Source organism: Camelus bactrianus, chromosome 18 (genome assembly GCF_048773025.1).
Source record: "Camelus bactrianus isolate YW-2024 breed Bactrian camel chromosome 18, ASM4877302v1, whole genome shotgun sequence".
Classification (NCBI taxonomy): Eukaryota; Metazoa; Chordata; class Mammalia; order Artiodactyla; family Camelidae; genus Camelus; species Camelus bactrianus.
In genome coordinates this window covers 3,836,676-3,863,773 of record NC_133556.1, presented here as the reverse complement: position 1 = coordinate 3,863,773, position 27,098 = coordinate 3,836,676, and the positions used below count along the sequence as shown (strand labels likewise).

General features: G+C 47.2%; 2 protein-coding genes across 5 annotated transcripts; one reads left to right on the top strand and one right to left on the bottom strand.

Annotated features, from left to right (window-relative positions):
- Nucleotides 1-1,378: 1,378 nt before the first annotated feature.
- ZNF12 (zinc finger protein 12) lies at nucleotides 1,379-14,835 on the bottom strand. Of its 4 annotated transcripts, none has more exons than XM_010965852.3 (7): nucleotides 14,680-14,835; nucleotides 14,365-14,488; nucleotides 13,317-13,493; nucleotides 10,297-10,423; nucleotides 9,954-10,049; nucleotides 3,046-7,486; nucleotides 1,379-2,722 (listed from the first exon to the last, which is right to left on the bottom strand). In XM_010965852.3, exons 3-6 carry the CDS (start codon nucleotides 13,329-13,331, stop codon nucleotides 5,637-5,639), a joined length of 2,088 nt encoding a protein of 695 aa, XP_010964154.2. In that variant the 5' UTR covers nucleotides 13,332-13,493; nucleotides 14,365-14,488; nucleotides 14,680-14,835; the 3' UTR covers nucleotides 1,379-2,722; nucleotides 3,046-5,636. The 4 variants fall into 4 exon arrangements, with proteins under 4 accessions (XP_010964154.2, XP_010964147.2, XP_074201748.1 ...); XM_010965845.3 differs by having other exon boundaries at nucleotides 13,317-13,381; XM_074345647.1 differs by having other exon boundaries at nucleotides 14,365-14,832.
- A 6,641-nt stretch (nucleotides 14,836-21,476) lies between these two features.
- On the top strand, nucleotides 21,477-25,705 carry LOC105077710 (speedy protein E4). Its single transcript, XM_045504013.2, has 6 exons — nucleotides 21,477-21,603; nucleotides 22,103-22,315; nucleotides 22,964-23,022; nucleotides 23,479-23,564; nucleotides 25,197-25,365; nucleotides 25,528-25,705. Exons 1-6 carry the CDS (start codon nucleotides 21,492-21,494, stop codon nucleotides 25,585-25,587), a joined length of 699 nt encoding a protein of 232 aa, XP_045359969.1. The 5' UTR covers nucleotides 21,477-21,491; the 3' UTR covers nucleotides 25,588-25,705.
- The last annotated feature ends 1,393 nt before the right edge of the window (nucleotides 25,706-27,098 follow it).

The following is a 27,098-nucleotide window of genomic DNA, read 5'->3' as shown; positions in this document are numbered from 1 at the left end:
TGTCCAGCGGTGGTATCCAGAGAAGAGGTTCCCTTCCTCATGTTACTTTTCCATCCCCCTAAAGCAGGAGTCAGCAAAACATGGTTCACAGGTCAGATTCGACCCACTGCCTCATGCTGCACAGCTTGTGACCCAGGAATTATTTTTAAAGGTTTAAAAAAAAAATCAAAAGATAGTAAGTTCTGTTTTAGCCCAAGGGAAGGAAGAGAAGAACAAACTTCTAAGAAAGTGACTCAGAGGGGAGGGTACAGCTCAGTGGCAGAGTGCCTGTCGAGCATGCATGAGGCCCTGGATTCAATCCCCAGCATCGCCATCAAAAATATAAATAACTAAACCTAATGACCTCCCCCAGAGAGGGAGGGAGGGAGAGACTCAGAAGATGACACATACTTTCCGCCCTGTGGGCCCCAGTGTATCACCTGGCCATGCCTACCTGAAAGGTCAGTTGGGAAATCAGACCTCTAGGGACGTGTCCAGACGAAATGGGAAGAAAGAATCGCTTTTGCAGTAAACACAGCACGGTAAGTCTGCAGTACAATGGGAAGCCAGTTTGTTACACGGAGTTCTAGGAAGTGATGCATGTACTCAGGGGTGAGACACTCCATCGTAGGAAGGATGTTTAAAAGTCCGGAGTGACCACCAGAGGGAGCAGCTGCAATCATTTTACTGGAAGTTGGCTCAGGTTGAAGTTGCCAGAAGTCTCAGGCATCGTTTAGGTACCTGAGCCGTAAAATTCTGGCTACGACTGAGCAGAATAAAACATTATTGAGTACTTTAATTTGGGGGCCTTTAATTTTTATGTTTTCCTGTTTCGGGAGGAGTCCTGGGCACAGTGTTTAGCATTTATTGTCAGCACTGGTTTCTGTGTGGACCCCATCCTTACTTCACCCTATACTTGCTACACGCCAGACCCCAGTTCCAGCCCCTTCCTGACTGGCACCCACACTGATAAAAAGTTATGCCCTTAAGCACATGCCACTGTAACCTACATAAGCGTGTGTGTAATTTTAATTGACGTAAAAACACTTAGTTCCATGAAGCGTTTCAGTTGTATCTGTAATTGTTCATCAGACGTGCTACATGCAGATCTAGGACACACGTCTAACTGCTGGACAGCGCCTGGCTGCACGATCACATTTTACTCACCTCTTTTGGGACATCCATCTAGAAGAGGTCACACATTTTGTTGTGGTGAAACTCCCTGTATGTGGCCTCCCGTGTATAGAATTTCTCTGGAATGTATATAAACACATCAAGGTACCACTGCATAATAAAGCAGACACATCATTAAATTTCAAAGGCATTTCCAGGTCTGTTTCCCAGGTGGTTACATTGTTTATATACTACAGCACGTGAACATGAACGATTACCATTCACATCCTTAATCAGCATTTATTTACACATCGCTGTAATTTTTGCCATTTTGATGAGAACAAAGGGGTATTTTACTGTTTTAACTTGTATTTTCTAATTCCTGATGACTTCAAGCACTGACTGTCCCCTCTCTGAACTGCCCTTTTCTTAACTTTGCTGGATGTATCCCGACATGTTCTAGTCACTGGTTAAACCTGTTCTTCACAGACGGATGAGGTTTGTCTCTCACCATCTGGAATCACAGCAGCCCTTTTCAATCTCATTCTTTTTTAATTCTGAGCAATTTTCAATCCATGTATTTTCTTCCATCTTGTTCCTTCTTCCCCAGGATACAGACACTGTCATCTCTACTGTCCTCTGCTTCTGTTTCTTTTTTCACATTGCATTTCTTTCTTCTTCGTGGTATCCTGGGAGATTTGCCATCACAGTCTACTAATTTGGTTTTTTGGCTGTATTTATTCTATTATTAATCTCATCTATTTAATTATTTCATGCCAATTACTCATGCCCATTTCCCCACCCCCCACCGTTTTTTGGGTAACTGTTCCTGCTTCATACTACCAATCTACTTGTCTTTAAGGATGTCTATTAAGAAAATTTTGAAACCTAGCTTTCTCCCCTCAAGCTTGCCCATTGTGTAGGTGGTATGGTGTGCTGCCTCACAGTAAACTCCTCATGTTTCCCTGGGGGTTCTGCAAATCTGGGCTGGTACAAGTAGCAGGCAGAAGGTCTAAACTCCAGTTTAAGTAGAGGGCTGTGTTACAGAAGAGAAAGCCCACTCCAACTGGGAAGTGCCCCCTTCCTGATCCGTCGTCTCTGGGCACTTTACATGGTCACCAAAAGCACCTCCTCCATCAGGAAACGTGCGCCCGTTTACTGATGACTTGGCTTTGGAGAGAGGAGAGGATCTCCCGGCCGACTCTCCCTGTGTCTCCTGTGTCCACACCTCATCTCAGCTGGACCGAGGGTCTGCTCTAGTGGGACCTGAACTGCCTGCAGGGCCAAGTGGATGAGCCTGCTCCCGTCTCCCGAGGTACCAGGTGGGCGGGAACGTGCTGGGGACACTGGAGCAGACAGTACAAGCACCGCGCAGGAGAAAGTCCTCTTCAGCACCTGCCCGTCTACTGCCAGTACCTGCTCCATGGAACCACCACATCCTCGCGTCTCCGCCCAGCGCTTCCCCGTCCAGGGCCGCTCCCTGGACCCATGGGCGGCTCTTATGTCTGTGGCATCTCCAGAGTTGGGCTATGGACACATGACAGCAGCCTGTGCTGGTTCATCGGTTTGGTAGAAATCAGACTTTAAATTCAAGGAAGGGAAAAGCAACTGATTTGTGATGTAGTTATCTCTGTAAGAGGAAGAAAAAAGCAACATAATTTTAAAATGCATTTCCTTGCTTGTTTAATTGGAAGCATTCTGTACAGCTGGCAGTTACTTGGGCTGCAGTCGGGTGCCTTACTGTCCAGCCATCTTTGGGGAGCTGGACTGGACAGCACAGCCAGCCATACTGAGATGAAACAGAGAGCAGAGGGTACGCCGTGGCCTCAGAGAGAAGACGGCCCTGGTGTTAACATTGGGTCTTCATTCTGACCTGTCTGAGAGGCCACAGAAAAACAAATGACCCACCATCGCACTAACACTAACACGGCGGGGGAGGGGGGTGACTCTCACCTCTATGTGCCAGGAAGGGTCGACCTCCTGCTCAGCCCTTGGCAGTCGCTCTGGGAGTCCCTCATTGGCTCACACTCCACAGTGTGAGCTCACTGCATATAAAAAGCAAGTACTCGGCTCTGCCCCACTGCCACGTGCAGTCCTATGCTGCCGGATGGGGACAGAACCATCCCCTATGGCGCCTTCTTCCATGAACGCAGGCCTTGCCAGGTATAGTGAAAACCTTCCAAATACTGCATTCCATCAAATCTAAGACAAACTGATATGTTAAGTACCTCTAAGGAAGAAGAAAACAATGCCAGTTAAGTCAGAACATGCTATCGACCCTAATTTCCGGGATGTAATAACATGAGAGCACTGACATCTCTGAAATAACTCACACGACTGCATTACCAAAAAGGCAGGTGACGATCACATACGTGTGTGGGGTTCCTTCATGTCAGCCACTTCGTAAGAGAGAAAGAATGTGGTAAACCATTAAAACTTTTCAAATATTTTACTTAAAATGCATACTGTGTATTTAAGCTACTTCCCACTCGTTTGGGAAACCTCTGTAAATATTTCAACAAATACACTATGAATATACAGTTCCTACACACAACTATACGCTCGACCAGAATTTTAACTTGTTAGGCAGCACACTCACGATCGTCAAGACAAACACAGAGGGAAAGTGACAGGCAACGAGATCGTGAGTGACGTAACTGAACCTGAACAAGATGTATGTCATGCGGTGTCAGAGAGACCTGACCTCAGTTCCAAAGGTTCTTAGCTCAGTAATGTAACAGTTCAAGAAAACATACACATTTAACTGTTTCCGGCTGACTGCTAATGCTCAGACTATTTACACCACAATGTACAGAAAATAAGATCATCTCTGTAGCAACACCTCAAAATAAGCGATTTGCCTCAAGTCCACTTCTCAGTTGCATAACTCCCACAAAAGTGTCATTTTGTATCCTCAGTTACCACTCAGGGCAATCTAAATTAACTGGCTGAAAAATAAATTTACTCTTTCACAAGAAACAGTCCAGAGGTGGAGGGGCCGCATGGCTGGCGTCCAGCTCCCAGGGTCCCCGCTCTTGTCGCTCTGCTTGGCGAAATCGTACTTCACTGTCGAAAAAGCAGGCATTGAACCCAGACAAGGGAATGTTCCGGAAGATTCCACTTCACCCGGCATGACCCCTTGAATCTCTGAAGGAACCTTTTCCAGAAGGAACCCATCAGGCTTTTCCTTTCTGTCTCGGACTAGGTCCTCTGACCACTGTAAACCAGTTGCAGGCAATGAGAAAGGCACTGTCATTACTGGCTGAAACTAATCAGGATCTGTCCCTGTTCTATGAGGAGGAACGATACCCAAGCGTGGCCAGCCAACAGCAACAGGCGCGTGGCCCGGGTGGTCACTCCGCAACGCCAGCTGCAAACCTGTACGGACGTGCTCTGAATCCGGTCAGGAAGGAGCAAAGCATGGAGTTTAAAACAGCATCGTATCAAGTAAGAGTACAGTGAATTCCTAGGTGACATGGGACGTGTGCTTTGCACACCTGCACTTACGTAGGCATCAAAATAAATAGTAGGTGAAAAAATCCCATGAAAATAGAACTATTTTAAGTACATTTTAAAACCTGTATACTGTGCAGTGAGTCCTACAGCTGTTCCTCACAACTAGAGACTTCTGGCATTAACTACTTAAAATTATCTATGCAGTTTTCTATTCTTATACCTAGATTTCTACTTCTGGCTGACTCAGATACAGCTGAAAACATTATAAAAAACACTGGCTTCCTTATGGAAGATTTAGTTCATTAACAATGATAAAATACATTTATAAATGCCAGGGAAGAGTACAGAAAGCAGCGTACTTTATACTTTTCAAATACTAGTTCACTAGCAATGCACGTTAAGATGCTCACATAGTGGTGCTACTTACAATGGCTAATGTTACCTTATTTCTTACGGGTTACCTTAATAAGGATACAACGCCCTTCCAAACAAGAATCATCCAAACACACAACTTCTGCAAGGCAGCATCCTAAAAGGCAGGCAGGCAGACCAAGACACCCTGAAAAGCGCTGGTCCTGCCACCCCCAGAACCACTCGCGTGAGAGCCTGTGTGCACGCGGCTGTCCTGACTGGCTACCTGATGGCTTTACAGCTTCTCCTCACGTAAGGTGTGTGCTTATTCACAACAGCCGTCCTCTGTAGTTTCCTTTTTAATATAAAAAGCTTGATGATTTTATCAGAAACATAACTTTTAGTATCAACAATTTCCAGCAGACTGTGTTTCCCACATTCCTTAAATTGAGAGGTTTCCCCTTGGTGTGAATTCCCTGATACGTAAAGCAGTTCGAATCCATGGTGAAGCTGTGTGCTCTGCAAATACTCATAAACGTTCACTCCCGTGCAGTCTGGCACCCAGCCCGCCACGTGGCCTGGGCACAGCTGTGGCCTCTCCCCTGCCAGCCTGCAGACTCCAAGTCTGACTAACACTCAAAGGCCTGTCCACATTCACCTGTGTGAACACTCTTTGCCAGCAGGAGTTTCTCATTCACTATGTTGAGAGGGTCCCGGGACGTTAAATGCTGTGCACTTCAGAGGAGCCGTCCCACGTCAAGCACGTTCACGTTCCCCCTCCTGTGAACTCTCTGATGGCTGTTGAAGGCTGACTTGTGGTAGAATTTCTTCCCACACTCACTACATTCATAGGGCTTCTCTCCTGAGTGAGTTCTGTAGTGCACCGTGAGGTAGGACATCCTAGAGAAGGCCTTCCCACATTCGTTACACTCGAAGGGCTTCTCCCCGGAATGAATTCGATGATGGATGGTGAGGTACGACATCTGGGAGAAGAACTTGCCGCACTCGTAACACTCATAGGCCTTCTCTCCCGTGTGTGTTCTCTGATGCCTGTTCAGGGCCGAGTTCTGGCAGAAGGTTTTCCCACACTGGCTGCACTCGTAGGGCTTCTCCCCGGAGTGAATCCTGTGGTGGATGGTGAGGTACGACATCTGGGAGAAGAACTTCCCGCAGACGCAGCACTCGTAGGGCTTCTCTCCCTTGTGTATCCTCCGGTGCCGGCAGAGGGCCGAGTTCTGGTAGAAGGTCTTCCCGCACTCGGTACATTCATAGGGCTTCACTCCTGAGTGGGTTCTGTGGTGGATGGTGAGGTACGACAGCTGCGAGAAGAGTTTCCCACACTCGTTACACTCGTAGGGCTTCTCACCCGTGTGCACCCGCTGGTGTCTCATGAGGGCCGAGTTCAGGTAGAAGGTCTTCCCGCACTCGCTGCACTCGTAGGGCTTCTCCCCGGAGTGGGTTCTGTAGTGCACGGTGAGGTACGACAGCCGCGAGAAGAACTTGCCGCACTCGTTGCACTCGTAGGGCTTCTCGCCGGTGTGCGTCCGCTGGTGCGTGGTCAGGGTGGACTTGCGGCAGAAGCGCTTCCCGCACTCGTTGCACTTGTAGAGCTTCACGCCCGTGTGAATCTTCTGATGGTCATTCAGAGCTGACTTCTGGGAGAAGGTTTTCCCACAGTCGTGACAGACGTAGGGCCTCTCCCCGGAGTGTGTTCTCTGGTGCTGCGTGAGGTGCGTCTTCTGGCAAAAGGATTTTCCACAGTAACTACATTCATAGGGCTTCTCTCCTGAGTGAGTTCTCTGGTGCTGAATGAGGTGTAACTTCTGGTAGAAGGTTTTCCCGCATTCGGTACATTCATAGGGCTTCTCCCCTGTGTGCGTCCGCTGATGCACGGTGAGGGTCCCCTTCTGGCAGAAGGACTTCCCACACTGGCTACATTCATAAGGTTTCTCTCCTGTATGAGTCCTCTGATGTATTATAAACTTGGACTTTTTACAGAAGGACTTCCCACACGCACTGCATTCGTAGGGCTTCATTTCCACGTGAGCCCTCTGGTGCACACCGAGGTCGGACACCTGGAGAAAGGCTATTTCAGATCCATTCCACTTGTAGGGCTTCTCCTCCAAACGACTGACAAACACTGGATCCTTCTGAAAGGCTTTCTGGCATTCAATATACTCAAAGGGTTTCTCCAAAATATGAATGTTCTCATAAACACTTTCTTCATTTACAGTATAAGCCTCCCTATTTTGAATATATTCATAAGGTTTATCTCCTGGATGAGTTTTCTCAAGCTTAACATGGAGAAGTGATTTCCCACATGCACTACATTCATCAGGTTTCATTTTTGCATAGCTTCCATCACTACTAATATATTCTGAAACAGATTTTAAACTTTCTTCACATGAGTCACATTTATAGGATATTTTTCTTGAAGGAACAGGGTTGGTTTCCACATTGAAAGTCTTACCAAGAACATTACCTCTCTCTTCAGTCAGGGTTTTGTTGTTAATGGACACAGTTTGCCTTGAACGTTTGTCTTCATTTTCCTGGACTCCCTCTATCAGATCATGAACTTTCCAGACTTCTAAAAAGAGGCAAAATTAACCAAATTTTATACATCTTCTGACGTAAGATATGGAACATGACGTGTACACAAGCATGTCACTGTGGCAGATGCCAGCCTCGTGGACAGATGAAAGCAATTCCGACTGTACTTTTTCCCCTTATTCTTTCTGTCTGGAATAAACACGCACATGCACACACACAGTCTCCACGATCTCCAGTGGTGGTCTTGGGGAGGGGGGCTGCTGACAAAAACACAAGCACCTTTGACCTTTGCTACTTTGTTCAAACGGGGTACAGAAGGTAAAATATAAGCATGGAACAACGACCAGAAGACAAAGGATGCTGGATGAATGGCCAACGTGGTAGATGTGAAAGGACTCGCAGCTGGCAGGCAACAAGGAGGGCAGCTGCTGGACAAGGACAAGGAGGGCCAGGAGGTGCGTGCAAGGAGGAATCAGCTTGCGGAGGTGGGTCAGCACTCGACGCCTGTCACTTCGTATCAGGCTGAGACAGATGACAACCCAAGGCACGGTCACCGACATGGAGACTGCAGAGGCACCAGCAACGCGCCAGCTTACGCTCAGTCACAGGCCTCTGCTCCTATTGCTTTACGAAGTCTGCTTGACTTCCCGCCTTGGTCTACTCAACCTATCTTTTCGGGGATGTCCATGCTTTAAGAAAACATACTACTCAAGTCCTTACTCAACTTAATGAGCTCCACTTCCTTTAAAGTTAGAAATAATTACTCTCCATCCAGTCATTTTCGCACAAGGTGACTCAGCCTTGCACTGGAACATTAACATTCCACGTGAATGCCGAGTTTTACGTTATCCACGCATCTCTGATCTCTTCCCTTAACCAAAACCTCTCTCTTAAAAAGTATGGTTCTATTTCCTATTCCCTTTGAACCCCTCAACAGAAGTCAGAGAAACTGTTCCTAATTTCAACCGTAAGGACAGCTCTCAAGCACCAGCAGAATGTACGGGGATGTGAGCTAGGCATGCACATTCAGACGTAACCACCTAAAACCACTTCTCAATGACGGGACAAGAAGGTTCGCTCACCTGCCTGTCTCCTCAGATAATCAAAGATGTAAACGTGCACTGTGCGCTACACACTGTGGCGAGGGAGGGGGCGTGCCGCTTTCTTTACAGGGTTAAAGGGGGAGTAGGTATGGAGAAACACAAGCGAAAAATACACAATAACAGATTCCTTGATCAGACCTAACCTTTTTTTAAGGCATCACCATGAGGCGGAGTCAAAGTTGAGAGAAGGAAGAGACAAGAGTGATACTAAGAGCTGGAAGGGAAGACTTCAAGGAGAGGTAGAATATTTAAGTCCACACTTAAAGAATGCGTTTTATTGGGACAAATAACTCATCACCCCCAGTGACACGTAAAGACGTAGGGATGATCATCATGCACACAGAAGACACTCAGGAGTGTGGACCAAATGGAGTTTAGCCAGAGTTTTGGGAAACAATAGAAAATTAATTTTCCAGCACTAAAAGGCAATTCTTAAAGGACAAGGAATTTCAATCAACAGGGACTCACTGCAGGCTTATCCTGTAAGACTGGTGACAAGATGGTTTAGGAACTTCAGATGAACACATCTTGTAAATCCAATCAGAATGAAGGAAAGCCTACTGCTGTCAGGGGAAATACTGAACCAGAGAACAGGGTGGATGACGTAGCCTTTAACAGAGAAAAACCCTATAGACTTGAGATGGGAGGAGCCCTTTGAAGATCTCAAAACAAACAGACACCACCGAAGGGTGGAGCAGATCCTTAGAGACATTTCTGGAGGGGGTGGGAGATAAATGAATCACGATGCACTTCTGTATCTCCTACTTATTGAACACCTGCTCTGACAGGACGTCACCGAAGGCCCTGGGAACAGAGCAGTAAACAAGAGAGAAGATGAAAATGAGCGTTTGAGGAAAGAGGGAGACCCATGCCTGCTGTCACCAAACTCCAGCAGCACTGCTCTCAGGAACGGGCCAGCACCAGTGCTCACAACAACACAGGTGGACTGAGTCTACTGGTTTATGCACAGAACGGGGGTCCGACACCTGACCTCAAAGAAAGAGTGAGAAGTGAAACCAGGGACAGAAACAAGTCCGAGGTACTTCACAGGAAACAAGAAGGAAAAAGTTAAGTAACAAGGACACGAGAGTCACGTGAGGTTTTCCTTAATAACAGACTGAATGTCTGAAAACAAAAAGAATCTGTGATACTGGGTTACTGGAAAGGCCGTAAGAACAAGGAGGGGGTGAGTGGGTGTTGGGTCAGGGTGGACACCAGCACGGGAAAGCTCTACCAACATGAGCTTTTGTGGGGAAGGAAGAAGTCTCTGGCACTGAGAGGCAGGTAGCCAAAGCACACAAGTAACTTTCTTTAGTCACTTCTAAAGGCTTGGCGACCTTAAAAACCTCCAGGGGTAAACGCTTCCAAGCTACCAACCTGCTCCCTGCCGCATTAACACACCTGGGTAACTCTGCAGGAGGAATCCTCCTTCCACCATCCATGGCTCTTCTCCCTGCTCCAACTTGGTGATAACTTCCGGTTTGATAACGTGACACCCTGTTAACAGAAATGAGAGAGAACCTGAGCCCACCTGCTGGGCTCTGTGGTCTGAGGAGAGGGCGACCTTGCGAGCTCCACAACAAAAGTGCCCACCTGAGCTGTAGCAAAATTAGAACCCACCTGGAGGTAAAGACCAAATGTCCTGCCTGGTGCCCCAGATCACTCACATTTGTCCCATCATATTCAAAGTTAAAGTGAGAGAGATCCTGTACGTCACAGCAACCCCGAAAGCAGCTCCGCTCACCTATGGACACCAGGTGGCTGTAGTTCTCCAGCATCACGTCCCTGTAGGTTGTCTTCTGCTCGGGGTCCAGCTGCTGCCACTCCTCCTGGGTGAAGTCCACGGCCACGTCCTTGAATGACACTGGCCCCTGCAATGGCACCGCGATGGAATTGGGTGACATGGATAAGACTTATGGGGACAGGAGCTCACCCAGCTCCCTGGTAAAGTTAACACTGTACCTTTTTCATGTTATGCATCTTGAGGAAGGAAAATAAATACAACACACTGCATGAGTGCACTCAGTGTACATCAGTTAAAGAAAATACTGTCTTGCACTGTGAGCCAGGAACAATCCTGGCTGGTGGGCCCCAGACCAGCAGACACAGCCCCTGCCCCCAGCAGCACAGGCCTGAGGGCACTCGTGGAAGCCGGGATGCCCTGTGCCCCTTCACTTGGCTTCTAGAACATTAACACTGTTGATTCTCTTCCCTCTCCAGACACTCCTTCTCAGTCTCCTTTGCTGGCTCCTCCTCTCCTCCAAGTCACCCTCAAGGGGTTGTTTTTCTCCTTTACCCTTTGCTTCGATAGTGACCTGGCCTCACGACTGTAATTACCATCTGCATATCAACATTTCCCATTCTGTCACCAGCCCAGGCTGCTATCCTAAACTCCAGACACACGTGTCCCAGATCTCAAACTCCACTGCGGTTCCTGCCCTACAGCGCCCCCTGCAGCTCACAGAAGGAGCTGACCTGCAGTATTCGCCACAGTCACCAGAGCAGCAAGCAGGCCAAGGCAACACAGAGGGTAAGCCTGCAGCCATCTGACCCTGACCTGCGCCGTGAGCTGATGGGGACAGCCTGGTGCTGCTCCCTGATTTCCAGCTGGGACTCAGAACCCTTCTTCCCGCTGACACCTCCCAGGGGAGGAGCACACTCCTGAGGGCAGAGAGCACAACAGACCTGGGAACTGCACACCCGGGCCTCTTAGCGGGGATCTTTTGAATAAATTCACAAATAATCCCACTTATAAACAGTTTATAAGTTGTCATAAACTGTCTCCTCCTGTATCATCACGTCTAAGATAAAGACAACGGTACCTATCATACAACACACACCAGTACCAAATGGGCTCATCTGCAGAAAGCACTTAACACAGTTCTGTGGACATAACACACTTCTCGACGACACCCACCATTACTGTGAGCCTCACCCCTATTTCACAGAAATGTGAAACAGTGAAATAAATTTAAGTAACTAAAGGTAATGGGGCTAAGTTTATGCAACTGCCAAGAAAGTATCACAAAACAGTATCAGCACCCTAGAACAAAGGGTTCAGGTGATTTCATAGCAGCACTATTTACAATCATCAGGACATAGAAACAACCTAAATGTAATGACCCAAATGTCCACTGACAGATGACCTGATAAAGAAGAAGTGATACACACACACGATGGAATACTACTCAGCATAAAAAAGAATAAAACAATGCTATTTGCAGCAACGTGGAGGGACCTGGAGATCAACATTTTTTAAGTGAAGTTAACCAGAAAGAGAAAGAAAAATACCATATGATATCACCTATATGTGGAATCTTAAAAAAAAAAAGACACAAATGAACTTACAAAACAAAAACAGACTCACAGACTTAGAAAACAAACTTACGGTTACTAAGAGGAAAAGGGGTAGGAAGAGATAAATTGGGAGTTCAAGATTTACAGATACTAACTACTATATATAAAATAAACAAGTTTCTGTTTAGCACAGGGAACTATATTCAACATCTTGTAGTAACCTATAATGAGAAAACATGAAAAGGAACACATGTATGTACATGCATGACTGAAACATTATGCTGTACACCAGAAACTGGCACAACACTGTAAACTGAATATACTTCAACTAAAAAATAAAAATAATAAAAACAAAACAAAACAAAAAGACTACTCTAAGTCAATAAGAAAAGCAAAACAAAACAAAATAGTACTGGGATAGGCAGACTGGCAGTGGACGTGAACAGGCACTTACATAAAAACGGAAATACGCCAGTTGGAAAAGACCACATACTGTTAAGATTCCAACTACTCGACATTCGGGAAAGGCAAAAACACACAGATGGTAAAAAGATCAGCGGCTGTCAGTGGCTGGGGGAGGGAGGAACGAACAGGTGGCGCCCAGGGACCTCCAGGGCAGGAAAACGGCTGTGTGTGGAGCAGTGGTGCATGTGTCAGAGCGCTGACACGTCTGTAGGACACAGAGTGAACCCTGATATAAACTACGGACTTTAGGTGATAAAAATGTACCAACGTTGCTCCATCACTGAGAAGATGGACCACATGAGCGTGAGATGTTAACAACAGAGGAAACTGGGGACTCAGTCCTGTCTGCTCAGTTTTCCTGTAAACCTAAAGCTGCTCTAAAAAACAGTCTATTAATTAGGAAGAAAAAACAGCTTCTAAATACATGAAAATATTCTCAACCTCATTTATGATTAGGAAAAACCCAGGGGCACTGACATACTATTTCCTGGGTCCTGGGATTGACTGGAACCCCCAAGGTGTCCTCCCCTCCTGGGGAGCATCTCACTGGAGACCCGAGACCCCTGCCTGGACACCACCCACCGCATCCCGCCCTTCACGATACTCAGTCTCTATGTCGACCTCTTTTTACCAGATGATTCAGCAGCCCCATTACAACATTTCAGTTTCTCCACAGGACAGAACCAAAACCCAGGAGAGCGCGGCAGGTACAGCTCAGTGGGAGAGCATGCGCTTAGCATGAGTGAGGTCCTGGGTTCAATCTCCAGCACCTCCAATAAAAATACATAAATAAATAAAAACCTAATTACCTCCTCCCATACTGAAAAAATAAATAAAATTAAAAACAAGATCATATCCAAACCTGAAGACATAGAACGTTAACACCTAAGAATTAAAAAGACAAAACACTACATGATGGAAGGGTCACCCAGGCCGAGAGACGGGCATCGTCCCTCCAGTGGAGCGGGAAGTCTCCACGGCAGGACCGGCGCCCAAACTCACCAGAGATTTATTCATTTTCTGCTGCTCTTGGAAAAACGTGCAGGACTGTGAAAGTGGAGGCAGACCTGGCGAAGGAAAATGCAAGCAGTGACGCTGTGAGAGGTGGCTGGAGCACCTGTCCTGAAGGTGCCATGAGAGACACCTGTGGGAGGCTGTCCCTTCTATCGTCAGAGGGGCCTGGAAGAATAAAGAGGGAGAACCCACCCGCAGGTCTGTACCTCCCAAAGGACTACGCAGGGACTGAGTGCTCATGTTTTTTCATTAATGAATAGACATCAAACCCTACAAAGCTAATCCTTCATCATTAAATACAAGATTTTAAAAAAAGAAATTGTTATAGTTGTTTCTTCTTACTAACTCTTTTAACAACTTAAGACCAGAACACCCACTGGATGCTCTGAGTAAGGGATACACTCAGGGGCGGTTCAGTGTTTCAATTATTTGTATAAACTTAAGTGCGATGCTCAAAAAGATATTTTATTAAGAAACTTACTTAAAGTGGACAGAACACTGACCTGGGAGTTTGGGTCCTGTCAGCAATCCCACCTACACACCCGGTGACCTAGACACGTCACCTCCCTTCTCAGGCGCAATCACTTCCTCCCTCAACCGAGGCAGCAGGACAGAAGCCTCGCAGACTTATCCTGCACTCCACTGAGTGATTCCACAGGGCAGCCCGAGGAGGGCTCAGCACACATTCAGATTCGAGAACCAAGGTGCTAATGCAACTTTAGAGACACGCTCGCCATCTCGAGACGGCGACAGGAGGAGGGGTGTCGGGTGTGGAGGGAGGAGTGGACGCGGAATGTCCACAGCCCAGCCGGCCGCCCCTACTCCCCCAGGACACTCAGAACTCACAAGTCCCAGTGGGCGCCCATCCAGGAGCAGCCTCCGCGACCCTGCAGCCCAGCCCCTCCACCTCCGGGACGCGGACAAACCCTCCCTGTCGCTCTCTCGTGTCCTCGGCCCGGGCCGGCTCCCCCAAGCCCCGCTCTTCGCGGGCCGCAGGGTCGAGAACTGCCTGGAGGCCCGCAGACGCACGACCTACCCCGCTGGGACCCGGTGAACCAGGCTCCCGAGGCTCCGGACCGAGGGCTGCTCCTCCCGCGCGCTCGTCTCCCGAGATCTCTCCGCCTCCTGAGGCCGCTGGTCCCGAGGAGCAGGCTCTGGGCCTACGGAAAAAACTCCCCTCAGGCGAACGTCCCTCTCGGGGCCTCAGAGTCCCGCGCGCTGCAGACGGTCGGGCCCGGGTCCCGCCGCCCCTGCGCCGCCGCCGCCTGCCCGGCCCTTCCGCCCCAGCCCGCAGTTTCCGGGGCTCGCCCTCAGGGGTCCCCGCTCGAGTCTCCGCCTGGCTCGCGCGAACCCTCGTCCGCACAATCCGTGCCCGGCGTCCAACCCCGCAGGCCCTGGAATCCTCGCCCGCCGGAGGCCAAAGCCTGGGAACGAGGGCGAGCGGTGACTTAGGAACGGACAGGAAGCGGGGGCGCTGCAGCGGCGGCGCGCGTGCGCGAACACACGCACAGGGCGAGGTGCGCAAGCGCAGGAGGACACCGGAAGTCCGGCTCTTCGGGAGCTGGACGAGTAATAGGACTCTATTTCCCACAAGTCTCCGCGCCGTCAAGTTAGGGAACACTTTAAATGTTTCCACCTCAGCTGTCGGTTGAAAGGCGCTGGGCTGAGAAGTTTGGTCGCCCGGACCCGGGACGCAGTTTCCCGTTTGTCTTCACTCCTGTTAGGGACCACGGAAAGGTGTGGTCTCTAGTAGGGGTGTGGGATTGCCGTCTGGAGCCTCGGTCCTACCAGGATACAATTAGCCTAGCCGTGATGTAAAACAATGTTACCTGTGGGCATATGGTTTCTCCAAGGAAGGAAAAGAAAATAGAAATAGTAGCTTTTCTGGATTACACTACTAATGCATTAAGAACCGTAGAAAAATCAGAAGGTACACACTAACCGAAAAAAGAGAACAGATACCTGGGGTCTTACTTCTCAAAGAGAATATTGTTTCTGTTAGGTAAAAATATTTTTCAAAAGTGGAATTGTAAGGACAGCGATTTATCACTGTTTTGTTTTGGTGAAACAATATAACCGTACTGTTGGCCAATTGTTTCTTAAAAGCAGGTAGGGGGAAAATTAAAAGTAAAATCGCCTGCCAACCCAGAAAATCCTCTTCACAAATATAGAAATAAAAGCTTTATGGTTGAATAACCATTAAACCAGACTGTGCCGCACATCACCGGCAAACCACCGATGAGACTGCAAATGAAATGAGTCTCATCGTCTTACATAGCTCAGCAGATAAAATCCACTGCATATGTGTTATCAAGATAAACGGTAACTTGCGTCACGTGAAAGGACTGGACAACACCATGCATTTTTGGTGGCATACATGTCTTCAGAGTTCATCCTAAATTCACCTGATAAACTGGGCAGCTGTCCGTGCTAGTTAATATCCTTTATCCAACGGAAAAAAGAACACTTCTTCTCTCTCTCTGATAAGCAGGTGGTTACAGCTCAGAGCAAAGTGCCCAGCACCTAGCCTAAACTCCCATGGTGACAGAGAGATAAAGAGATAGCTCTCAGGTCCTTAACAAAAACATTCCTGGTTTGTAACGCTGGCAAGAGACTTATTTAGCTTTTAAAAAAAGATTTAGATACATATGAAAGGGATAGAGGAAGCATTTATATTACAAGTTTCTCAAAGAAACGCTTTAAAAACGGGAATAATCAGTGCTGTTTCACCCAAATGAATGAGCATGTAACCCACTCCTGATTTCCCCAGCTGAACAGCTGCATTAAATTAATCCTGCACAAAACGGGTACCTCTCCAAAATCGCTCTTGGAAGTGGCTGCTTACAACCAGGAATGGTCTTTCCCAGTTCTTGCTGCTGTGAGAATGACAGCGACCACACCTCCTCTGAGCCTGAGCCTGGAAAACCTCTGGGGTGCAATTCCCTGTGTTCTTTTCCATTTTCACCAGGTAAAGGATGTCAGCAGCCCTGTGCACCTGAAAGCACCCTGGATGGGCAGTGCACCCATCAGCCAGAGTCCCAGCCTCTAGTTCTCACTTCACCTACATGCAGTGACCAGGTCTCAGCCAAAGACTGGGGTGCTCTCTGTACCTCACTCCTCTCTGGTTCTCTGCCCTGTGAACACCGGCTAATGGGCCCATCTCAACACCCAACTGTTTGCTCCGATCAGAGACAGGCTGGGCTCCCCAGGACCCCTGCCCTGTACTGTGGCCCAGAAATTCTCTGAAAGTACTTATATTACAAGTTTTTCTTGAGTAAATGCTTTTTTGGGGGGGCGGTAATTAGATTTATTTATTTATTTTATTTTTTAAAGGAGGTACTGGGGATTGAACCCAGGATCCTGTGCATGCAAAGCACGTGCTCTACCACTGAGCTATCCCCTCCTCTGCCAAAAAATGCTTTTAAAAAGGGAATAATAAATACTGATTCATCCAGATGAATGGGATGTCCAGCAATGAGCTCAGGACTCACCCCTCTCTCCAAATGGCTAAAAACTTTCACTGCATGTATTTCCCCCCTTTTAAAACTTGCTTAAGTTAGTAAAGTACACCTGGACCCTGTGATTCTGTCTTCACCAGAAACAGCAAAAATCCACCTTGTACTTTGGCTTCATTAAGATCTCTTCATATTTGGGTGTTTAAAATATAAAGCTTTCTCTTTTTGTATTTGCTTTGTATTAAATACAAATATTTTCCCCATTTTGTCATTTACCTTTTTAAATTGAAGTATAGTTGATTTACCATGTTTCAGGTGTACAGTAAAGTGATTCAGTTATATGTATATATATAATTGTATATGTATATTCATATATATGTATATATATATATAACTTTTTAAGATTCTTTTTCATTATAGGTTATTACAAGATATTGAATACAGTTCCCTGTGCTATCCAGTAGGTCTTTATTATTTATCTACTTTATATATAGCAGTAGGTATTTGTTAATGCCTGTCATTTATCTTTTTAACCTAATTTTTTACTTTTATATTCTGTCATATAGACCTTCAAAAATTTTTTCGTGTTCACATCTTTCACTTCCTACTTCTCATGTGTTGTGACCTTGTACTTGAGGAAGCCTTCCCCATCCTTCATTTCCTAAATAGTTGCCTGTGTTTTCTCCTGTTTTCTTTCTTTTTTCTTTTTTGTCTCTTAACGTATCAATTTTATGGAGATAACTGGCACCCATCTTCAGGATTTGGAATCATTTTCCTCTCTCAATCATTTTTTCAAAACTAACACATCTACCACAACCAGGAAATGCAAAGGTTGAGAAAAAAAAAACTGAAGTTTCTAATCTCATATAAAAGAACAGATTCTGCTCTGAAGTCTAGGGACAGTCTTGCCTTAAAGGCAGGGGAGATACTAATTGCAATATATAAAATAGATAAACAACAAGTTCCTACTGTACAGCATAGAGAACTATATTCAGTATCTTGTAGTAACCTTTAATGAAAAAGAATATGAAAAGGAATATATGTATGTAGATTGTGACTGAAACATTATGCTGCACACCAGAAATTGACACCACGTTGTAAACTGCCTATACTTCACTTTAAAAAAAAGAAGCCACAAACAGCAAACTTAATGGTAAAACATTAAATGTTGTTGTTTCCATTAAATGAGAGGCTCACTATTATCGCTACTGATCAAAATGTTTCTGAAGTCTCAGAACATCATTAATTAAGAAAAAGAAATAAAAGGGATCAATATTAAAATAAACAGCAAATTATCTTTATGTCCAGACTATATTTTTTCTTTCTAGAAAATCCATAAAAACCAACTGAAATTAAAGTCGATAAAGTGACTCAATATAAGAAAAACAAAATAAGGCAAGGGAGGCCAGGAGTGCCAGGAAACTGACCATCCTATCTGAATTCCTTCTTATTCAAAATACGGGGATCATATCCACTTGTTGGGGCTAAGTCACAGAGGATGACAGACTGAGAGGCTTAGACACAAACATGACCTGCCCGACAGGTCTGGAGACTGGAGATCAAGGTTTCGGTAGGGTTGGTCCCTCTGCAGGCTTTGGGGGAGGATGTGTTCCAGGTGTCCTGTGGGAAAGGGCATTCCTTCACCAGCACACACACTAGGACTGTTCTAAGTGGGTGCTTCGGGTTTGCTTACTCACATCATCACCAAGCTGCTGGAGGGGCTGTCTGGTGGACCCGCTGGCAGGAGGATTGGAGGCTGGCTCTGACGTCCCCTCAGCCATGGACCCAAGGCCTGGCCACAGCCCTGCCATGTCTGACCCAGACGCTGGCTCACCTTCCTCCTGCTTATTTCATTCTATGGTGACACGCTTTCTTTAGGCTCCCCTATCTCTCTAGCCTGGCTGGCACATCCCACCCAGGGATTTCCAAACTGGAAGTATGTCACTGGGAAAGTTACAATTCAGCCCTAGTTAGTGCTGTGGAACTGCAGTCTAGGAGGCTGGTCCAGGCATCTGCACTTCAATATTTTCTCCATGTGATTGTCGTGCAGGAGGGATTGCATTGACCGAGCACTTCCTCTCCTGCTATTTCTGCAGAGCAGCTTCGGCCGGCCATTGTTCTATAAGACTGCATCCGTGGGGGGAAGAGAGGAGAGTTTTCTTCCCTCCCCCCTCCCCTCCCCTCCCCCCTCCTCCCAAACACATCAGAGTCAATCTGGGCTGCTTACTCCGTTTTTGGACAACATACCAACACATCTTAAGATGGGCCCCACCCAAGTGCAACAAGTCTGGACAAGGTGGCGGGCTGGGGGAGAAAGGATTATGCAAATCCTGATTCCAGTATAGATAATGCCATCATTAGCAGATTAGATAATGTAACCAGGGCTTTTCGCAGGACAAAAGGGAAATTTTAATGGGGACTAATGGGGACAGAATATCAATCTTCTAATATTAGAAAGCCTGTTAACCACAAGAGAGACAGAGACAGAGACGGAGAGAGACACACAGAGAGACAGACAGAACTTCTGCTAGGTTACGGAAGGACCCAACCAACTGTGATGGTTGAAAGCATGATGGATGCAAATCTGAACTCATTTGCTTACTAACAATTGACCTTCTACTGCAACAGGACACTGTCCTCTTTCATCAGTGCCTTTCCCAGTGGTGTGGACTCCGGGGAGAGCCTGGGCTGGCAGAGGCTGTGTGGGACCCGCGGCGCTGTCCACTGGGCTCTGAGACCTAGTCCAACTCAGAGAGTCAGCAACTGCAAACCAGAGAGACGCTCAGTCTGTGCACCTTGAATGAACTGATCTGACTTTACATTTGCGCCTAAATAGAAACATGTAAGTGTTGGGCTAAATAGAAACATGTAAGTGATTAAAATCTAAAATAAAACTTTAGGTATTTCCTGAAAAACAGACGTGCTTCTCATTAAAGTTCAAAGAATAATTTAAAAGCAAGACTCAGAACCAAAATGCAGACACAACCAAAGGGCCCATTGACAGATGAATGAATAAACAAAACGTAGTGTGTATATTCATATAGTAGGCATTATTTATCCCTCAAAAGGAAGGAAATTTTTTGGGGGGGATGGGTATAATTCAGTGGTAGACTGTGTGCTTAGCATGCATGAGGTCCTTGGTTCAATCTCCAGTACCGCCAATCAAAAAAATTAAACTAAAATGCAGGGGAGGGTATAGCTCAGTGGCAGAGTGCATGCCTAGCATGCAGGAGGTCCTGGGTTCAATCCTGGGTACCTTCACCAAAAGTAATAAATAGATAAACCTAATTTCCTGCCCCCACAAAGAAAGGAAATTTTGACACAGGCTAGCACATGAATAAGCCTTGAAAACTTCATGCTTAGTGAATAAGCCAGACACAAATGGACAAATATTAGACAATTCCAGGTCTATGAGGTCCCTAGAGAAGTCAAATTTATAGACAGAAATTAGAAGACTGGGGGAGGTGGATAGTAGTGAGTGTTTAATGGGGACAGAGTTTTAGTCTGGGAAGATGAAATGTGTTCTGGAGATGAATAGTGGTGATGGTTGCACAACAATGTAAATGCTTGATGCCACTCAATTGTACCCTGAGAAGGGGCAAATTTTATGTACGGTACATTTTATCACAAGAAAGAAAGAAAGAGACTCAGACACCCAGGTGAAAAGCAGGATGAGGGGCTAGGAGGGTCAGAAGCAGCCCCCCCAATACCACGTGACCCTGAGTTGGCCAGTTTCTTTTCTGCACCTGTACTCCTGTGTATTTCCTACCCTACTGGAAAATAATATAACCTGTCTTGAATTGGAGATTTTTCCATCTAGTCTTTTTGTGCACATGACATTTTTACGCATAGGACACTCAAGTGGTAGTGAAATTTCTGGGCCAAGAGTGATACACATTGTCAAAATTTTGATAGAGTTTCTTCACTGGACTCGAGGGGCAGGCTTTGGGGAATCCAGAGACTCTGTGAAATTGTAGACGCCCTTTGAAGTGTATAAGCCCACGGACAGTTGTCTCTGATTTTAGGTTGTCAAAATGTCTCCTGGACTTTCAGGTATCTGAGGGTAGAGGACCTGTGTTCTCCCAGGACAGAATCCTGAACACAGCATCAGTTAACATTGAGCAGAAGAGCTTGGCCAGATTGAGTTTTTTTTTAAAGTAATTTTTAATCTGACGAGACGATGTACCCGGGATCAATGTTTCTCTGTACATAGTTATCTCACTCTTACGAGGTTTCACTGTTTCTTCTTACCCTAAATTTCCCTGTCCCTCTCCTAAGAATGGGATGAAGGGAGGGAGTCCACCATGGAGAGAACCACCCTGCTGGGAAGAGGTAAAGAGCGATCCAGGCACCTTGAGGATTCTTTTGGGGGGTGGTCAGAGGTGAGGTCAGTGGCAGGAGATACCATTTACTCCCAATCTCCAGGACAAGTGGTCTGGCAGTTATACGTGTTTTCCTTCAAACTGGTTGCCAGGTTGGAATGACCGATGACGTCAGAGGCTTCCAACCTTTCTGATTGGATGGACCAGACTCCGTGGTGCTGGGCAGCGGAAGTGGACAACAGCATCTGCCCAGAGCTCCTCCCCACTACCAGTTCCTCCTTGGCCTGAAGAAGGCATAACACGCTTGCGTTTAGCCAGAATCCAGAAGAAGCTTCTGGACAGAACAGAGTCTAGGTTTCGTGGAATAGAAGAACTGGGGAGAAATCATGGCCAACTGTCAACCGAGTTCCCAATTTGAGGACCAGAGCCCCCAGCCCAGCTCCTCAGGGCACCCCTTGGAGGTGACTGTCAATGAAGAAAGCCCAGGACCGTCATCAGGTGAGGGAGCTGGAAATTTGAGAGGGTTGACCAGTAAGGAGGAAAGGGTACAGAAGTCGGGAGGGAGGACCCACGTAGGTGTGTGTGAAAGAGGGATTCAGACAGCCAGGGATCGAGGAGAGTATGGCACCAGGGACATGGAAAACCTGGGAAGCGCGGAGAGGGTTAGGAGGTGAGATCCAAGGGTAGGAGAAAGGAGGAGAGGAAACAAGGGGAGATTTCTCTTTTCTTCTTCTTTTTTTTTTTTTTCCTAGTAGGAGAAAGTAGCTACCATGAGGAAGAGTTTTGAGGTCAGGAAGCTGGAAGAATGGGAAGAGGGGTGGAGGGAGGGCTGGATGGACAGTGACTGAGGAGAAAGATGAAAGATGACTTGGGAAAAGGCCAACAGTCTATGAGACTGGAGAGGATGGAGGGAGGCGTGGGCCGGGGAGGTTTGGGTCACCAGTGGCTGAATTCCAAAGACAAAAGCTTCACATTGTAGCCTGTTTTCTTTACCCAGCCCCCTGGGCCAGTTCCTGCCCCCTGCCTCTGTGTCCCGGCTGGAAGAGGAAATGGTCAGTGGCCTTCCAAGAGGAGGTGGAGGACAAGACGGCGGCTGAGGCTGAGGACACCTGGGTCGTAGAGTCGCTCTGCGGGCTCAAGATGAAGTTGAAGAGACACCAGGTGTCCGTGGTGCTGCCTGAACACCATGAGATCTTCAAAAGGATGCTCGGTAGGGACCCCACACCCAACACCCCAGAGCACCCTCCAAGCCTATACTAAAAAAAACTTCCAATGACTACACTTTTCCAGTTCCAATTCCCTGCTAACTGACGGGCATTTCCATCCCTGGAGGACTCTGAACCTATCACACCTTGGGGACACTTAAAAATGATACAAGATTAGGTTAGACTTAGAAATGATACGAGATTAGGTTCATTTGATTTCAGCTGTGCCCCCTGAGACTCCTTAGTTCTTAATGGTCTTTTGAATCTAAATGCCTTAGAGTGTGTGGGAGAGGGAGGGGGTGAGGGGGAGGGAGGAGGAGGGGGAAGGGGAGGCAGGGGAGGGGAGGGGGAGGGGCCAACAAGCCATCTTTGTACCCTGACTTCACTGTCAATTGAGAAACTGACTGTGAGCCCCTGATGGCCTCTGCAGCGGTACATGCACACATGATGAGGGGGCACCACACTCCCAGAGGGGGAGTCACCCCCTCTCCTCACCCAGTGAATGGTCTTCCCTCCCCTCTTCCCATCAGCCTCGCCCTTGGCCTAGTCCCGGAATTTCCCCACGGGAGGCTGGGTCCTCCCTCTCTGCTCTGGAATGCTTCCATGCCAGCACTGTTTCGGCTGTCAACCTAACATATGCTCTCTTTTCACAGAGGATCCCGTCATTAAGAGATTCCTGGCCTGGGACAAAAACTTGAAAGTATCTGACAAGGTAAGACACCTGCTCCAGCCCCCGTCCTGCGGCCAGGGGTGCCTTCTAAACCCACAGCCCCGCGCCCCTCTCCAACCTGATGCCTTGTCAGCACATTCCTCCGGGCTCTAGGGGTCTTGCAGATCCCCAGGGTTCTGAGCCCCATGTGTGCCCTTTTGGTGGTTGCCACTAAGCCCCCTCTCCTCTCAGCTCCTGGGGACTCCAAGTCTTGGCTCCAGCTTATCGCAGACCCTCTGGTGCCGGCTGTCCTCAATACACGCCCTCAGACCAACAGAGCCTCCCATCCTGGGAGCATCCAAACTCAGACCTCTGACCTCTCCCCCACCCCAAATAGTCAGGCTCACCCAACAGGGGGTTCTCCTCTCCCTGAGAGCTGCCTCTCTCTCCTTTATCCCACTGTTCTCTTTCTCCCAGGACGTGACCTCTCTTTTCTGTTTTTTCCTCTTTTCCCATCAGTATCTCCTGTCGATGGTGATCGCCTATTTTAGCCGTGCTGGCCTCTTCTCTTGGCAGTACCAGAGGATCCATTTCTTCATAGCTCTGTGAGTATTTGACGTCATCCCATCCATCAGTGTTCAGCACCCTGGGAAGGCGGAGGGAGGGAAGGGGAGCTCTTACCTTTAGTCTATTTTGTTGTTAAACCCACTGGTACTGTTTGTCTGAAAACACCCACTTGTGTGTGTGAAAATGGTAGGGTCATTGTGTAGCGGTTTCTTTTTGAATCCAAGTATGTTTTTGTTACTGTTCATCGTAAGAACAAGCAAACCACCATCCCTCCTGTAGGTTAAAAAGCAACACAATGTGAACCCTGCTACTGACACCATCCTGCCTGGAAGCAAACGGGCTGTCCGCTTTCTGTTTCCGATTCCTCTGCTGCACCCTCTCCCATATCAGCCCAGGTGTGGTTACCTTCCTCTTCTGTGTTCCCATGACAAATGCCACAACCCAGGCTCTCAGTATATAGCAAAATACTCCCCACTGATGTTTCTTACAAGTCTCTACTCAAGCCAGTCGGCTTTATTTGCCTGAATATCCGTCCCAAACGCAGGTCTGGGGGCGAAGGGTATCTAGCTGATTGTCAGAGCGCACGCCGAGTGGGCATGCGGTCCCTGGTTCAATCCCCAGTCCCTCCATTAAAAATAAACAAACCTAATTACCTCCCTCCCCACCCCCACCCCAAAAAACAACAAAGCACAAGTCTGTTGGCTTCACACAATTTCATTGGCTAATTACCTGCCAACTCAGCCAGAGGGCTCAGTTGGAATTCAACCCTCTACAATCTCCATTATACTTGCTTACTGCCTTGATACTTTATTTCTTTGTTTCAAGGTTCCTTCTAAATACCCTGCCCTCTATTTGTACATTGTGCTTCTGCCCAGATATCCCCCCTACACATTCATCTGAAGAAATGACCTCACCCTTAAAGAGGGCTCAAACACCAAACCTTCACGCTATCTTCCCTGATCTCTCTAACTTCTGCATCCCAGGAGCACTTAAGTCAAAATCCCATTATAATGGGATGTTTTGGACTATAGTTATTTATCTCCCCCCTCCCCCTTCCCCAATCCCCTTAGACTAGACGCCTGTGGGAGGCAGGTCTTGTCAAAATATCCATGCATTCCTGAAACACTCAGCACAATTCTCTTCATTTTGGAAATGTTGAAGTTACAGTGAGTCTACAAGGTAATCAGTATTGCACTTGGCTATGAGATAAAGTGTCCCTCCCTCCGTCCATCCATTCACTCATTCATTCAATGAAACCTTGTCAAGTACAGCCTACGTGCCAGGGAATATGAGGTGACAGGAAAAGAGATTCAGGAAGTGTTGTTGCCTTAATGCATCAATATGAACCAAGCCCTGTATCTGTCATTGAATAAGAGAGGGATGAATACAGAAATAGATTAGATCAGCTCCTGCCTTCAGGAACTGTACAGGCACCTACAACATAGGGAGACAGGAGTGTGTACATAAAACAAGTCGAAGGGGACAGGGGTTTTGTTTTTTATCTTCATCATCAAGGTGTGAGAGGAACCCTTTGGAAGGTCCTGCTCAGCAGTGGCTCCTTGATGACTGGGTGGGGCTGTCATGGGCCCTGTGTCCTTTCTGGGAAGCTGACCTCAGGTGGCGGTCCCTCCCATCCTGCTCCTGACCAGTGACCTGATGTCTTTCCCCAGGTACCTGGCCAACGACATGGAAGAGGATAATCAGGCCCCGAAACAGTCCATCTTCCCGTTCCTCTATGGGAAGAACCGTGCCCAGCGTCCCTCGTTCCACAGGCTGCGCTTCCAGTTCATCCGTTCCATGGGCTGGAAGACTCGGGTCACTCGAGAAGAGTGCGAAAAGGTGGGTGGGCTTTGGGGACTCGGGGGGCCCAGAGACGAGAAGGGGGATTGTGCGGGACTAGAGTTGAGATTTGGGGATGGGAAAGAATTGGGGGCTGGATGAGAGAGGGAGGGGTCTACCTGGAGAGTCAGCATCATTTCAGGAGGCCATTTATCTTTCCAGATACAGGCTTTTGACCCGGAGCTCTGGGTGTGGGGTCGAGATCGCGCCCTCTTGCCCTAGAGGCCCCAGGACCATGCAGGCCTGAGGTCATCGGCCTGAGGAAAGGTAGGTCTGTGTCCTCACAGGTGTGGACAGAATGATTTGTGGTTTATTTAGGAAATCTGAGGAATCCAATGGCTGGACCCACACAACCTCACATCACCTTCCGTACCTTCCATGAGGCAGGCCAGCCAGGCACACAGACACTGACTCAACTCCCAGCTACAAACCGACCACCACACACAGATACAACCACGCTGAGGCCTGTGGGTGCCAGGCCTTGGGGAAACCAGTTTGTCCCAGAGACATGAGTTTGGCTGAAATCGTTTCACCCAAAGTAGTTGGGTGCAAATAATAGCTTTGATGAAATGTTGATTTTTGTGGATATCTTCCCAATTTTTCCCATCTCTGGTGTTTCGTGTTTCTCTTTTATTTTTAACATGTTTTTTAATTGAAGTACAGTCAGTTTCAATGTGTCAATTTCTGGTGTACAGCACAGTGTCCCAGTCATGCATATACATACATATATTCATTTTCATATTCTTTTTCATTAAAGATTATTACAAAATATTGAATATAGTTCCCTGTGCTATACAGAATCAAGTTTCTCTTTTTAGTCCCTGTTTGGCCTTACAGCCCTCAGGGGTCCCCACTCTGAGGATTTATCTATAACAAAGTAAACGTCTACCAATAGGATATTAGATAGAACAGCCTACGTGTTCAATAATAAAATATAAATTACGAGCAGCTGTATTTTCGTCCAAATTCACTTGCCAATTGCTTATGGCCGGATCACCTGTGAGTCTTTATTTCCCCTGACTCACCACTTCCGGACCCATCTCTCCTCCTGTACAATGACACACTTCCCCCTCAAGCTTACAGTCAAGGGAGTTTGTCAGAATGAGTGAAGGTTAAGAAATGATCTTCAGAGTAGCTTATTACGATCAACACATTACAGGTATAGATTGGGCAGAGGATTAAGCAAAGATTTGGTTTAAATCTCATGAACTAGCTGTCTTGGTTCGTTTAGGCTTCTCTAACAAAATACTACATTCTGGGTGGCAGAGCGCATGCTTAGCACGCACAAGGTCCTGGGTTCCATCCCCAGTACCTCCATTAAAAAATAAAATAAATCCTACAGACTGGGTGGCTTTTAAACAGCAGACAACAGTCTCTTTTACAATGGCAACAATCTCATTCAGAGCCTAATCACCTCCCAAATGACGCACCTCCTAATAACATCACCTTAGGGGTTTGGATTTCAGCATATGAATTGTGTTCTGAACACAAACATTCAGACCATAACACTAACCAAATTTAAGACCAAGTATTATGGGCAAACACGAGGAGCCAGGGTGAAGCCAGGGATCCGGTATCGGGTCTCATGGTTCACGATGTTGACTTGTTAGTGATGTTTGTAACATGGTTGGAAGTTCAGATTTTAAGTGATGCAAAAGGACCAAGGTACAGCAGCATTCTCTACATGCCAGCTCCCTGAGCAGAATCGCCTGGAGTCTCTGCAAAAAAGCAGA